At 46.1% G+C, this 14,184-nt stretch overlaps 4 protein-coding genes across 4 annotated transcripts; 1 reads left to right on the top strand and 3 right to left on the bottom strand.

The window, feature by feature from the left end:
* Positions 1-1,121: 1,121 nt before the first annotated feature.
* FPOAC1_012987 (uncharacterized protein) lies at positions 1,122-1,955 on the bottom strand (the record flags this gene model as incomplete). The annotated part of the gene is made up of 1 exon (XM_044857329.1): positions 1,122-1,955. The coding sequence occupies one exon, from the start codon at positions 1,953-1,955 to the stop codon at positions 1,122-1,124; it is 834 nt and encodes a 277-aa protein (XP_044701512.1).
* Positions 1,956-5,465: 3,510 nt separating this feature from the next.
* On the bottom strand, positions 5,466-6,859 carry FPOAC1_012986 (uncharacterized protein; the record flags this gene model as incomplete). Its single annotated transcript, XM_044857328.1, has 3 exons — positions 5,466-5,980; positions 6,034-6,440; positions 6,513-6,859. 3 exons carry the CDS (start codon positions 6,857-6,859, stop codon positions 5,466-5,468), a joined length of 1,269 nt encoding a protein of 422 aa, XP_044701511.1.
* A 2,902-nt stretch (positions 6,860-9,761) lies between these two features.
* FPOAC1_012985 (uncharacterized protein) lies at positions 9,762-11,012 on the bottom strand (the record flags this gene model as incomplete). The annotated part of the gene is made up of 5 exons (XM_044857327.1): positions 9,762-10,010; positions 10,056-10,681; positions 10,742-10,747; positions 10,801-10,868; positions 10,924-11,012. The coding sequence occupies 5 exons, from the start codon at positions 11,010-11,012 to the stop codon at positions 9,762-9,764; spliced, it is 1,038 nt and encodes a 345-aa protein (XP_044701510.1).
* A 1,521-nt stretch (positions 11,013-12,533) lies between these two features.
* On the top strand, positions 12,534-13,730 carry FPOAC1_012984 (uncharacterized protein; the record flags this gene model as incomplete). The annotated part of the gene is made up of 2 exons (XM_044857326.1): positions 12,534-12,919; positions 12,974-13,730. 2 exons carry the CDS (start codon positions 12,534-12,536, stop codon positions 13,728-13,730), a joined length of 1,143 nt encoding a protein of 380 aa, XP_044701509.1.
* Positions 13,731-14,184: the final 454 nt, after the last annotated feature.

Raw genomic sequence — 14,184 nt, 5'->3', positions numbered from 1 at the left:
TGGTTCCCAGGCGTTTTAGGGGTAGGGTTAGCCTTAGGTTGTGGCGTTAAAAGGATAGGTTATAAGGTAGGGCAATAGAGTAAAAATATATAGCTTTAGAGGTTTGTATAAAGTAAGTGGAAGCAGAAGTTTTTAACCCGAGGGGTACAAACCAAGAGGTCATATTATATTCAGAAAAGGTGGCCTATGGTTTTCAACCCTGGGGTACAAACCAAGAGGTCGTTATTCAGAAAAGGTAGCCTATGATTTTCAACCCTGGGGTACAAATCGACGTCTACCAAGTCAAGTCTCTGAGCAAACGCATTATATTATTTATATATATAATGTCTTTGTACCCCGGGGTACAAAAACGGAAGCTGCCAATCTGCAATCAAGGTGACTTACATAATCTTTCCCATCATATACCGTGACATCTCAGGATACGTCGTACAATGCGACTACGAGACTGCAGCAGAACGCTTCCTCCCAAGGGACACAGTGGGCTTCGCTTCTCCGCATGGCCATCAAGGATCATGGACATATGATATGATGAAAACGGGCTGTATATATGGCAGCATTACTATTGGCGATCATCCATATCATCACCAAGGTCGGCGTCCTCTGTGAGGAGACAATCGGAACAGCAAGAGTCGGTGCTGTTCAATGCTCTTGTTGGGCAGGTGGGGGAAGCGGACTTATTTATAAATTTCGGGATGACAAGGAGGTACCCCCCTGTCGAAGCCAGTCCATGTTCGGCCTACCCTATACACTATCAGCAATATTGCGTTTTGTACATTCATTATGCGCGCGAGATAGAGACATATGAATAAATACACATAGCTGGCTTTTATAGTAGAAGATTGTTATTCACTTGAAGTGTACAGAAGAACTATGGGGTTCCGGGGGGGGGTAAAGTAACACAAAATGTTCAACCATATCTTTCTGAAATAGCAAACCTGACTACCGAGCCGTATGGAAGACGAACACATCGGCGTGAATTTCAACGCGTCATGGACAATGGATAACAAGGGTAGCTTGACCGGGATCACGTGTTTATTTCTAGCCATTTCAAGTCAAGTCCGGTTTTTATTTGATTTTTAAGTTTACAGTACAACCCAAAAGACCTTCTAATCCTGGCCGACCTAGCTTGGGCTCTTGATTGTGACTGGCTCACGCGTCCACCTCTCCACGTCCATTTGCATTTGTTGCTGAAACGAGGCCCTACCTTCATTTACATCCCGTCTAGTGAGATCTGTTGGTTTGTTCCAATAGGATACTAAGTTCCGAGTTGAGCGAGATCTGTTCTTAGGCCATTTCTCGATAGCGAAGCGATTGCCAAAGAACTCTATCAACCGTTTGACTGTGACGGATATGTCTGCGATGGTCTGACGCGTTGCTGCATCGCTACCATCGGATGGACCACCTCCACGGAGCACAAGCGTGATCTCCTCTGCGTTGACGAATAAGAAGAGCTCCTCCAAACGCTTCCGGGTTCGTCTTGCTACGATATCTCCGCTGGGTCGAATATGGTTGGGATCTATGTTTTCCTTCCTATCACCGATGCCGTCGTGAGGATAGAACGGGTTATCATCCATATCGTTTTCCGCGTCGTAGCCGTCGTGTAGGTCTGTCTCGACGATAAGACGTCGGGCTAGTGGGGCGATGGGTAGTACTGTGCCGAAATCATATTGGTCACACCGAAACTCGCACAGCCAATGTAGTCTAACCCAGAACTCGTTCTCGCCATAGTGCACCTCACGAGCCTCCTTTATCATCTGCTTCCCCTTCTCGTCTTTGCCCATGAATAGCTGCTGAAGCAGCAGAACTCCGTTGGCAATCGCAGGATTCATCTCATGGCCATCATCGCCTTCCTCGATGATGACCCGCTGAGGCTGAACAAGATGTTGCCCGAATATAGACTTGCGTTGCACCAGAGGTAGCTGCGAGAATTCCTCGACAGTCCGGCCCTGAAGCATCCTGCGGACTTCTGCAAACTCCTCCGCGAAGAACTCTGCATCGTCATCATCACCGGGCCTGCCCGTTGCGAATAATACTATGAAGGTTGATGCAGAGTGTTTGAAGTCGTTCAGGTTGAAACCTGGGCTTGAAAGATGCCTGTGAGAGAAGGAGGAAAAAAGGGAAGAAAAACAATTACCCGTTGGCTCATGTGGGCCCGAAGGGCCCAGGCGAGCCAACCTAGCAAGCTAGGTTGGGCACAAAATCGTGAGACACGCACAAATTCGTGAGACAGACCCCGCACCTGCCCGTGTCGCCTTTTTGTGCCTTTTTGTATGTGAAAACGCCTAAAGTCAGGACAGAAATCAGTGAAAAGAGCACAAATTGTGTCTAACCTCATTATGCCGTCACAGGCAAATCTAAAAGCTGCGCAAGCGGTTGTTCTTTCTCGTGCCCGGCACCAAAAAGGGCTTATCTCGCGATGCTTCCAAAGTCAGCAAGCAGCCTCCTTCTCTTCGCAATGCCGAGGCACGGCATCACGGCTCCTCTCGTGCAACTATTCAACGGATCGTGAAGAAGATAGAAGCTGCAAATTCCTCTGATTTGAACGATATCGCTTTCAAGACCGCTGGTCGCCCGAGAATCCTGACAGATGAAGAAGAGGAAGCTATCGTCGCTTTCGTGATGTGGATGGAAAGATCAGGACTTCCTGCTTGCAAAGGCGAAGTTGAAGATGCAGCCAACACGCTGCGCCTCCGCAGAAACCCTGATGCGCAGCCTGTGAGCAGAATGTGGTATCGCCGCTTCCGTGACGATCATCCTGAGATAGATAAATCGATTCTGAAGTCGTTAGATAAGTCCCGTGAAGCGTGGGAAGTTGCAGGCATTGACGATGTAAAGGAGTGGTTTAAACGACTTGCTGAACTCATCACGAAGCTGCAGATCGGCGCTTCTGAGATTTGGAATGCTGACCAGGCGGGAGTTAGAGTAGGAATACTGCGAGAGCGAGTAGAATGCCTCATTGTACGCACTAAGAAGAAGTCTCCTGCCCAGGTTCTTTCTCCTGCCGACCGAGAAACCTGCACAGTTATTGGTACCGGAAATGCTATAGGAGATACGATTCCTCCCTGGCTTATCTTTAAGTCTTTCCCTACTTTGGAGTGGGCGTATATCGACGGTGATCCGAATATGCGCTTTGCACAGTCAGAGTCGGCGTTCTCGAACGGCGATATCACGCTCGAGTGGGCGATGGAGTTCAACCGGCATTCTTGGGGGAAATCTGCTACTGTACAGGATCGTCAGCTATCATTTGAAGAGTATTTTGGATGTGATGAGCATCTTAGGAAACCGCTCGAGCATCACATTTCATTTGATGAGCCTCCGAAGGAACGCACACCTGCAGAGAAGATCTGGCGGCTTCTTATTATCGACGGCTTCACCGGTCACGGCGCCTTTGCCTTCCGTGAGTACTGCATTAAATTCGATATCCTCGTTGCCTTTTTGCTTCCTCATTCAACGCATAAGCTGCAGCCGATGGATGTTGGAGTATTTCAGTGGATGAAGAATGCGCATCAGAAGAAGCTTCGTCAGGCATTGCGGCAGGGAAATCTCTCATTTAACCGCCGTGACTTTGCTGGTGCCTTTATGGTAAGTTAGTAATCCTTTTTCTTCTGCAAAATGTATGCTGATTATGGCAAAAAAAAAGGAAATCTTTAATGAAGGGTTCACTCGTGCTCATATTATCTCAGGCTTCGAAAAATCAGGGATTTTTCCACCTACAGACCAACCTGCAGTCTCATATCTTCTCCAGAAGCAGTTGAAATCGAAGCAAGCGGTTGATCCTGCATACGCCTCTCTTCTGCCTCCAGAAGGACGATTTTCCGCCGCTTCTGATACCGCCAAACACGTTGGAGAGAGATATCACGATATCCTCAGTTCTCCCACTCGCGCTGGTCTCAAGAATATCCGCAACATCGTCAACGAAGCTATGCTGCTAGAGGATACGATTAAGAGATATGCTGACGATCGGCGAAGTCGTATTGAGAAGCAATACAATAAGAGAAAGCGAGGGAAGAAAGCAAAGCCTATAGGGGATTATATTCACAACGTGAGTCTGCAAGAAATACGTGATCAACAAGAATCCTTTATCGCAGAGACTCGCGCCAAAGAGGGGAAATCTCAACTCCGTACCGCACGCAGTATCGCGATCCGAGAAATCGAGCGCTTCAAATCAGAGTGGCGGGATAACAAGGAAGTCATCGTGAACGGCGTTCTAAAGAAGCTACAGTTCAAGAAATGGCTTCAACACACCGGGAAGGATAAAGATTACCTTTCTATGGATACTCAGCGATCCAAAATGACCGAGTTACTGAATGAGAAGACTGACGGCTTTATGATAGATACACAATTACCGCAGGAAGTTAGAGAATCTATTCGCAATGCCAATTTCGCAGGGAAGCCGCTCAACGCGGTAGATTGGTCAGCCCTCCCCGGAAGTGACGATAGTGTTATTTTCCAACTTACGCATCCGCTCGCCAGCGAAGAAAGCGATAAAGAAGAAGAAGAAGAAATACTCCCACTTCTCGATTTGTCATGCCTTAACGACGTGGAGATGCCCTCATCGCCGCCCTGCCTTCCTAATCACGAGTCACCGTTGTCCTCTCCTTGGCCCGGTCTCTCTACACCCTGCCCCTTTCAACACCGCACTCAACTTCACGATTCACTTCGAGATCTCATCAGGGAGGAAATAATAGTTGCAGAATCCAGTTACAGGGCCACAGAAGACGCAGATATACTATAATTTGTATGGGGAATTGTCCTGCAAAGCAGCATAGCCTGGGTGCTCAAACAGTCACTTCCCCGGCCTTCAGATATTCAATAGTCAATCCATCATCACGAGCAGCTTCAAACTACCGATTTCGCCTTCAACTTACATTTTTGGACGCCTTGTGATGCACGGAATATCCAAAAAGCTGAAAATCGCACCAAAAAGCGGGCCCTTCCGATGTCTCACGATTTTGTGCCCAACCTAGCTTGCTAGGTTGGGGTCGCCTGGGCCCGAAGGGCCCACATGAGCCAACGGGTAGTATCCTTTAGGACCATCAAACTTAGTAACCTGCGCCGAAACCAGGCTAGCGGGGTACGTTCCGGTATTATACTTTGTTCTGTCAGTATGCCGACACACTCCTAAGCGCGGAATGAGTCTAGCTTGAGTTTACTGGTCACAGCCTCACAGGTGAGGGAGAGGATTACTTTGGCATCCTACATGCCTTAGTATCGAGTTTAAGCGAGAACCAATCCATGGAATGGAAATTATTTAGCCTCTGGAGGATGTTGGAAAATCCGGGGACCCCCCTTCCTTTCAGGGTTTAGACTGTTAGACTGAAAGTCCTAGATCTAGAGTTCAAAGTCCTAGATGAAATCATCTAGAGATATAAACCCGAGAAGAACTCTCATATCAATAATGAACAACCAAGTTTCATAAATATATTTTTACCCAGCATTACTGCGCACAATACACACCATTCCGATCACTGGGTCCGAGGGCGCTTGGCTAGGCTTTCGCACAATAATTCTTCACCGCCATATCCTATAGACCCGGGTGGTCCTTTTGCCACAGGCCCAGTCTCTGTATAGAAGTTGCTTATTGAAATTGTGGGACATGGAGGGCCAGCAGCAAGGCCACTCATTGATGCGGTTTGTGCAACAATGTCTCGTAAGCGGTTACAGTCTTCACGGTAGAAGTCCAGTTGCTGTGTTAGTTCGTCGTTTATGCTTTCCAATGTTCGTATTCCATCCCGAAGCTCTTGTAATTGTTTATCGTTTTCTTCCAGCATGATCTTCCTTTTCCTTCGATACCTTGTTGAAGCCTGGGCATTTTTTTGCCTCTTCTCATCTGCTTTCTTTGATCCATGTGAAACGTCCACGTGAACGGAAATAAACTCGTTACGACTGGGAAGTGTCATGAAAGCGTGCTGTCCCTCGACACCAAAAAGGGGGCCCTCCCGCTCCATGCCTTTGTAGTGTTTCTGACCATGGCAGAACACTGTCATTCGGGGGGGGCGTGACTCGGGAGCGGTAGCTTAGCAGTTGGGATACCAAAAGCTAGGGAAGTCTGCTTGCTATCAGAGACGCGAAACGGGTCATGGCTAGTATTTGTGGCTCGATCATATTGGGCCGGACTAGCTTCCTGCATTGTGTTGCTTGATATGGGCAAAGAAAACGATTCTATTGGTGGATTACGTCCCGAGCCAGGTGCTCCAAGAGGTGTCATTGACTTAAGAGGTGTTCCTGTACAAGAAGTTGATGCAGCCTGGCCTGGTTGGAGTGATTGAGCTCCTGTGAATGGCCCAAGGAAGGGGCCGGGCGTTTGAATCGACACCGTATGGTCAGAAGGACGAGCCGCTGGATGGACAGGTCCATTGCATCCAGAAGCCAACAGTCGAGTCTCCAGAGGGTTGAGAATGTCACGGATGCCAAATGTCTTTTCGGGGACAGGCTGCATCCTTTCATTACTGTTAGTATACGGGACAATGCTACCATAGTAGCCAGAACCACCGTGGCGAAGTTTCCCTTACCAAGTCGAGGTAGGCGAGACTAGATCGCCTCCTAATGGGGACTCCGAAGAGCGGCGTGAGGCATGCCGGAGTTTAGGTCCAGTATGCAATATCGAGGCCAGACTGCCTATATCTACCTGACCCTGAGATCCGGCGCATTGACCATCCTTGAGCATAGATATGGGAGGTAGCTTGTTATCCTGTTTGGCAGTTTGTTTCATTGAGATCGAGTGTTGGGAAGGCCAGCTTGTGGTCGTTGGTGTTCGAGGTGAGTTGAGAGATGCGCCTGTCGAATCTGTCTTGGCAAAACCAGGTCTGCTCTGTGATGATGGCGCCTGCGACCTCAAACTTGTCGATCGAATCACCATATTGAGTATCGCTTTGTTACCGTTTATCTAGATGGGAGTACAATACACGTAATCCCGTTATAAAGTTAAGCTGCCATGCACTCTGGACGTTCCAAGAGAAATGGGACCTTGGTGGCTGGAAAACGAGCAGAGAATATTTCTTTATCAATGTAAGCGAACGCCGCAAAATAGGGTCATGGGGTTCAACGCGTTGGTGGCCATCAAATTAAAGTCGCACAAGATCACCAGGAATCTCCCCGAAATCCTGGTCAGATTATTAAGGCTTCATTTGTCTTCCCTGTTGACGTGGGAGGGTGGGGAGCATATCAACCCGGATCCTAGTTCTTCTGCACCCTTTGGCATTTGCAGAAATATCAAGAGAAGAAGCAAGTCATTCCCACACCGGCGGATGTGATACGGTATACACCCCCCTGGTTAGAACAGGCGTTGGTAGTCCTCACGTAATGTTATGTGAGTGTGTCGATATGTAACAAATCGGTTCGTAGAGGCAACAGCTTTTTCGGGTCATGATACCTTCCGTTCATGGAGAACAAGCCTCGGAACACAACAAGGATTTGTTACTTGAAATAATCTTGGACTTGGTAAGGCGGTTACGAGGAAGTGGATCACTACCTACTCGTTAACCACTGCGATCGATGAGTGAGTGGGCCACATGCCCCCAGCAGGTTGGTGCAGCGGCCGGCTCAAGTCTCGCAAAGGTACGCAAGTTGGCGGAGACGAGAAAATCTTGCTGTGTGTCAACAAAAACCGCATCTTTCATTTTCAATGCTTCGATGAATCACTAGTAGTTCATATATATAAGACAAGTGAACCTTGCGAATAAAGCCATCGAGAAACGTTTTAGTTATTGTGGTTGGTGAATTAATAAGACTAACTATTAGTTCTCATAATGAGGCCTTCTGCTGCAGGTGGTCATTGGCTTGGGTACGAAGAGATCAGCCAGCATCAACCCGTGTGCGAGAAAACAACGTGTAAGAAGAAACAACACGTGAGTTGAAGAAGGAACATGCAGCATACCAGTAGAAAGAAACCCTTGTTATTCATGCAATATATATGACGAACATGAGTCCGTGTCATGGCAATCTCTTGCGTTGGTTAGATGTGCTCTCCATGTTGTCTCCTTTCCATTTTCTTGAGTCAACTGGGCATTGATGAAAAGGGAAGCGGCTGCATATTTTCAACCCTTGCAGATAACAAAGCAACATTAGTTCCGTCTTTGATTGGATGCCAAGAGCCAATAGCAGGGAGTCCCGCACCGCGTGTTAAATCCCTCAAAAACCGTTTGTGGTGGTTGCTGCCGCCGCCAATAAATCGAACTGATTGCTGATCACGGCTTTAACAATGTAGGAACCCCGCAGTATCGTCGTATAAACCGACAAGCATGACCGCATCATGCCCATCGATTTCAGTTTGGCGGTCCTGTTACGCCTGGTATCGAAGTTAACTGGTAAGAGAAAGAGGCATGGGCGCGACTCTGGGCAAGGGTCGGAACCACTACATCCACTCCACTTTAGACCAAGTAGAGTGGATGTACGATTTTTTAGGCAATTACATAGTGGATGTAACATATTCGACCGGAGTTGAATGGATGTACACACGTGGATTCAGGCTTGTCAACAAATAAATGAAATCAAATAAATTCAAATAAATTCAAATAAATTCAAATAAATTCAAATAAATTCAAATAAATTCAAATAAATTCAAATAAATTCAAATAAATTCAAATAAATTCAAATAAATTCAAATAAATTCAAATAAATTCAAATAAATTCAAATAAATTCAAATAAATTCAAATAAATTCAAATAAATTCAAATAAATTCAAATAAATTCAAATAAATTCAAATAAATTCAAATAAATTCAAATAAATTCAAATAAATTCAAATAAATTCAAATAAATTCAAATAAATTCAAATAAATTCAAATAAATTCAAATAAATTCAAATAAATTCAAATAAATTCAAATAAATCCAAATCAAATCAAATCAAATCAAATTGCGGGAGCCGAATTTATTTGGATATCTAGATTCATTTGGATAGAAGCACTGGCCAATCATTGCTGGTACTGTAACCCCAGGTTGACCCACTCCCGACCAACGCGTACCTTAAAAGTTATTGCGTCCGTCGCGTTTCGAGTTGCCTGACGAAGCCACCTGCCCCCACACCCTCGCTCCCAATGGCTCTGCCTACGAATCCCGTTATCTCAGCTGCGCTGTTTTCAACAACCTCTACAGCCAATAGCGACCCCGATACAACGACTAGCTTCAATCGATCCGATGGCGACATTTCTTCGATAGCTCACTTAGGGTACAAAGGCATCGATTGGCATCGCCTCCTAGGGTATTTAGCCAGTAAACAAAGAAGAAGGCAGTGGACAGGATGGGCATGGGAGCACGGATACCATATCGAGAAAGAAAGTTCCGGTCACCGTTTCTAACTCTGCAAAGAGTATCAATAACTAGACAAAGGCTGCCATTACCCACATGTATGATGCTGCATCAATACTAGCTTCTCCGGCGACGGCAGTATCCATGCTTGTTACAAATAGCAATTAACCTATTTTCAGTTCCCGCGATATCTTCTGAGCCAGAAAAAATATTCAGACTTACATGGCAGATGGCCACGCCTCCGAGAAGACGGCTGCAAGCAGATATTGTCGGAGCAACGCGGTTCATCTTATCGTAGGACAAAAGTGGAGCCGTTGAGATATCCAAATAAATCCAAATAAATCCAAATAAATCCAAATAAATCCAAATAAATCCAAATAAATCCAAATAAATCCAAATAAATCCAAATAAATCCAAATAAATCCAAATGTGCCCAAATGAATTCAAATCAAATTCAAATCGAGTCGTCCGAATCCAAATCAAATCCAACTAGGGTCAATTTGATTTGGATTTATTTATTGACAAGCCTGCTTGGAACCCACCTCCCTCATTAGACCTGATGCCCAATTTACGGAAGTCACGTAGCCTTCTAATAACTTTTCCCACCCAAGCGAGTAGTAGATAAGCGCACACAGTGTGAGACTGTACCCGAAGAGCTGCACGGGTGTTATTGTTACATGCCAGATCAGGGCGGAGCAGATGACAAGCAGAATGTTCTTGAAAATGCCGGACAAAGACATAACAAGGCCCGATGTCTTGCTAATCTATGCAAGGTCAGTATTGAATCTCTTCGCAATAGAGTCACTTACGAGAACCATGCTTGTAAAGTTAAGCGTAAAGGCAACAGCAGCATTCAAGAACAGGATGGAGAAGCCGACTCGGTGCAAGTCGGCCATGTCAAAGTACGGAATTTCGATGATACACGCCACAAGAAGGTTCAGGGCGGCGACGACGGGGGCGTAGTAGTATAAACCTACCATGGCATCCATCTTTAAGCCCTCACCGTTGAGCATGACCTGCGTCATGACAACTCTCACGGCTTCGAATGCGAGCCCGCCCATTTGGAAGAAAAAGCCGATTAGGGAGAACTCAATCATGCCGGCGCTCGCGACTGCGACACTTATGGCAATGGCAAGGATATTAACAATCTTTCCGATAGTCGGGTCGATAACGCCAAAGAGCCACGAGACGAGCAACACCGAGACGGGCGAGGCCGCCTTCAGCATCTGGATTACGGCCACCGATAGGTACAGATAGACGAAGTTGGAGGCGACCAATGATCCGGATGATACGATTCCGATGGGCAGGACTGTCGTGAGGAAGAAGTCCCATGTATTCGGAAGTTCATGGCGGCTGACAAGGTAACTTGTTGTACGTGCGAGGATCTGTGTGACAACCGTGGCAAAGATGAGATGCCATGTTACTAATAAGATGGCTGTGAACAACTGTTGTTAGTGTGTTGATCTCTCGATATTGCAGTCTTTGGTAGGCATACGGTATTCTGAAGAATTGTTAGCTTAATAAATTTCTGATGTAGTAGGTGCATAGACATACTGAATCCAGCTGTATCAAGCAGCCATTTGTTGAATAGAATGGTTATATTGGACGAAACTATCCATGCCCTGATGGTATCAATTGATAAGTAGATGAGATTGAGTTAAAAATGAACTTTCATACACCATATATAGACCAACCTTGAGCGATGATGGCTGATCAGGCTGCCTTGCGCCTGTCGATGATAAAGGTAGTTGTGTGTAGCCTGCCATTGGAAACTAAGCCCAGCTAGTTGAAGGAAAGGACGAGAGGAGTGAAGAACAAAAAGCGCTAGAAAGAAATGGACAGAATTATCCGCCAGAAAGGAGCTTTTATGATAGGTTATAATACAGCAAAATTTGTCATTAAGTGAAAATCCTAACTTTAAAGCTTACGGATACTCTGACAGCATGAACTCTGCCTGGGTCCGGAAGTCTATCAGCAATGGGGAGAAAGTGGGAAACATTCATTTGAAGAAGACGGGGGGGAACACAGATATACAGATATACAGATATATTCAAGCATTAAGCAATTAGTATTTATGGCTCAGCCGCTGCTTCTGACACCTGTTCTAGACGCAAGAAGGCCATGGGTCTAAGGTCTAATTCCAATTTGGAGAATGCTTGGTTAAGAGGGAATAAAAAACACAATGAAGGTACCGGAAAACAAAAAGAATGATGTTTAGTTCTAGATACTGTGTTGACTCATGGAATTCAATAGTGCCAGTGGCGCCCCCTGCGGATACCTGATTTGGTCAATGGCGCTTTCCGTGAAACAAGCATTCGCCAATCAACTTGACGGTTGAAAAAATCGAAATGTCACGCCGATCCAGAGTTAGAACCTACGAATGCGCATATTGACGCGTCTGAGTACAATGTTTCAAAAGATGCAAGACATCAATAACAAAGGTAAGACTGACAAGCTGAAACATTAAGCAGGAGTTGGTAAAGGGGGTTCGCATCAGTCCAGACATAACAAATATGAAGCAGGGGATCGTCTTTCTGAAAACAAGCAATAGTCTCTAAACTAGACGGTAGTTAGTAGTCTCTAAGTAGTTCAGCATAGCGTACTCCTGTCAGTTGGTTGAGCCCTGGATGAATAATAACTAACACGTTCTGGCCAATGTAAAGTGGAGCTACCTACTAATTAAATTTTCAACTGTCCAGCTGCCAATAACGTCTGACTAAACTTCTTTGAAGGTGCAATGTTTGTCTCGCCCATTCTGGAGATTCGTTAGATCCGATTCATTTGAACAATTGTCGTTAGCTAGACAGCAAGAAAGTAGCTGAGAATGCACTAAGTGCCAACGGAACAACCATACATGGAATTGGTCTGACTTCTATGGGTTCAGTGGCGTTTGGAATGGATGTGTCGTGCCTCAGCTGAGACTTTGAATAGAGCGAAGGAACTATTGCCTTTATCCCCCCTTTTTGAAGCCATCACTCCATTCCCCAATTAGCAATCTAACATAACCGCAAACAAAGGTCTCACAATGTCAAACATTTCAGATACAATACATACAATCTGACCTCTCCATTCCCGTTTATCTCGCCCTCCTTTTCTTCTTCCCCCGTAATTTCAAAGTGCTGTCACTCTTGATTCAACTTAACGACCGCATCTTTTATTCTCTTCTTTCCCCATTCACTCCTTTGACAACCTCTCGCCCATTGCTGGCACACAAATCGAATCCCACCATCGAGTTACCCCAATTACGACAGTCTTGAATCACAGTCACTCGTTTAACACAACACAAGATGTCTCGGTCGAGTAGCGAATATGGCTCCAGTTTCAGGTCTCGCTCAAATAGAGAAGACGAGTTAAAGCAAATGACCATGGAGACCTGTCACAACGCCGCACCCTATTGTGGTTACACACCTCTCAACCCCAGAAAGAAGTGGATGGTCCTCATAATGTCTATCGTGGGTTTCATCGTCTGCATGACCTTTGCATCTATATATGGGCTCGACTACGAAGGACTGAGGGAAGAAGAGGAAATGAAAGAGCCCATGTTCGCCGATGTTCGCAATCTTTCCACATACACAGAGGAAAAGAGCTGTGGAAGGCGCGATGAGGTTGCCAACGTGACTATCTGGAACGATGTCGTCAATAAGACCAGCAGTCTAGTTGAGGACATGTTTACGTGAGTTATCATATAGCGACTTGTCTCCCAGGTTCATGTACTAACACTGCGTAGAATTGCTATCCAGACCTACCAGAGACCTGTCCAGTTGAACAAGACCATCGAGCATCTTACCGAGCGCAAAGTACCCTCACTCTATGAAATCGTCATTGTCTGGAACGAAGTGGACGTCGATCCTCCAGCTGACTACATGAGCAAACACGGCGTCCTCGTCCGCTACCGCAAATCCGAAAAGAATAGCCTGAACCAGAAGTTTCTCCCCGACCCTCTGTACAGGACGCAGGGAATCTTGCTCTCAGACGACGACTGGAACTACAACGCAACGGGGGATCTGGAGTACGTCTTTCAGCAATGGCGACGTGCGGGCATGCATCGCCTCACAGGAGCCTTTGGGCGCTGCTGGGGCAACAACGAGGTGACCGACACTCCGATATACGACTATAAATGCGCGGGCCGGGACAGCTACAGCATGGTCTTGACAGGTCTGGCTTTTACACATGTTTCCTACCTGGAATACTACCACTCGGAAGATGAGGTTATGACCAGCGTTCGGAACTTGGTAGACCAGACGTTTAACTGCGAAGACATTGCGCTTAATTTCGTCGCTAGTATGTTGACGTGTGAAGGACCGCTTCTGGTCCTTGGGAAAAACAAGCTAGACCATCAAGCTGCTCGAGTTGGTATCAGCTCTAAGCCTGGACATCTGAAAAAACGAAGTCGATGCTTGCGCAAGTTTGTAAAAATGTTTGGATACATTCCATTGCATGATGTTAAAGGCTATCTAAAAGGGGGCGTATACGCTCAAGGATGATGAGCATCTTGTACCCAATTCCAACAAATTAAAACAATGCTTTACCATGCAGTACCCACCCCCGTACGTACCCACCACTCGTACACCAAAAATATTTCCTCCCCATACAAAATGCAACTTTTCAACGTCGTACTAAAAAATTACCAAAAATGGCAACAACGTGACGTTTCATATGAATATGTTTCAATTTGCTCAAAGTTCAATATCTTCTAGGTTTCTTGACTTTACGGCCCCTGCGAGTGTGCATGACAGGTAATTCTTCCACCGCAGAATTTGAGCTTTCGCCCTCCTGCACCCCGCCAACCTCGATCACGTCCTCAACAGCCTCTGTCTCTTGAGTTGCCCGAGACGGGCTGGAAATAACATCACCAGCTACTAGAGCCTCGGCCAATGTCATAAACTTCTTATTGGGGTTCGGTACCGCCTTCCTCTTCTTACCTCTGCTCAGCCGGCT

This window comes from Fusarium poae (assembly GCF_019609905.1).
Source record: "Fusarium poae strain DAOMC 252244 chromosome Unknown contig_1, whole genome shotgun sequence".
NCBI classification, from domain to species: Eukaryota; Fungi; Ascomycota; class Sordariomycetes; order Hypocreales; family Nectriaceae; genus Fusarium; species Fusarium poae.
The sequence above is the reverse complement of the archived record's forward strand: the minus strand, read 5'-3'. Positions and strand labels throughout refer to the sequence as shown.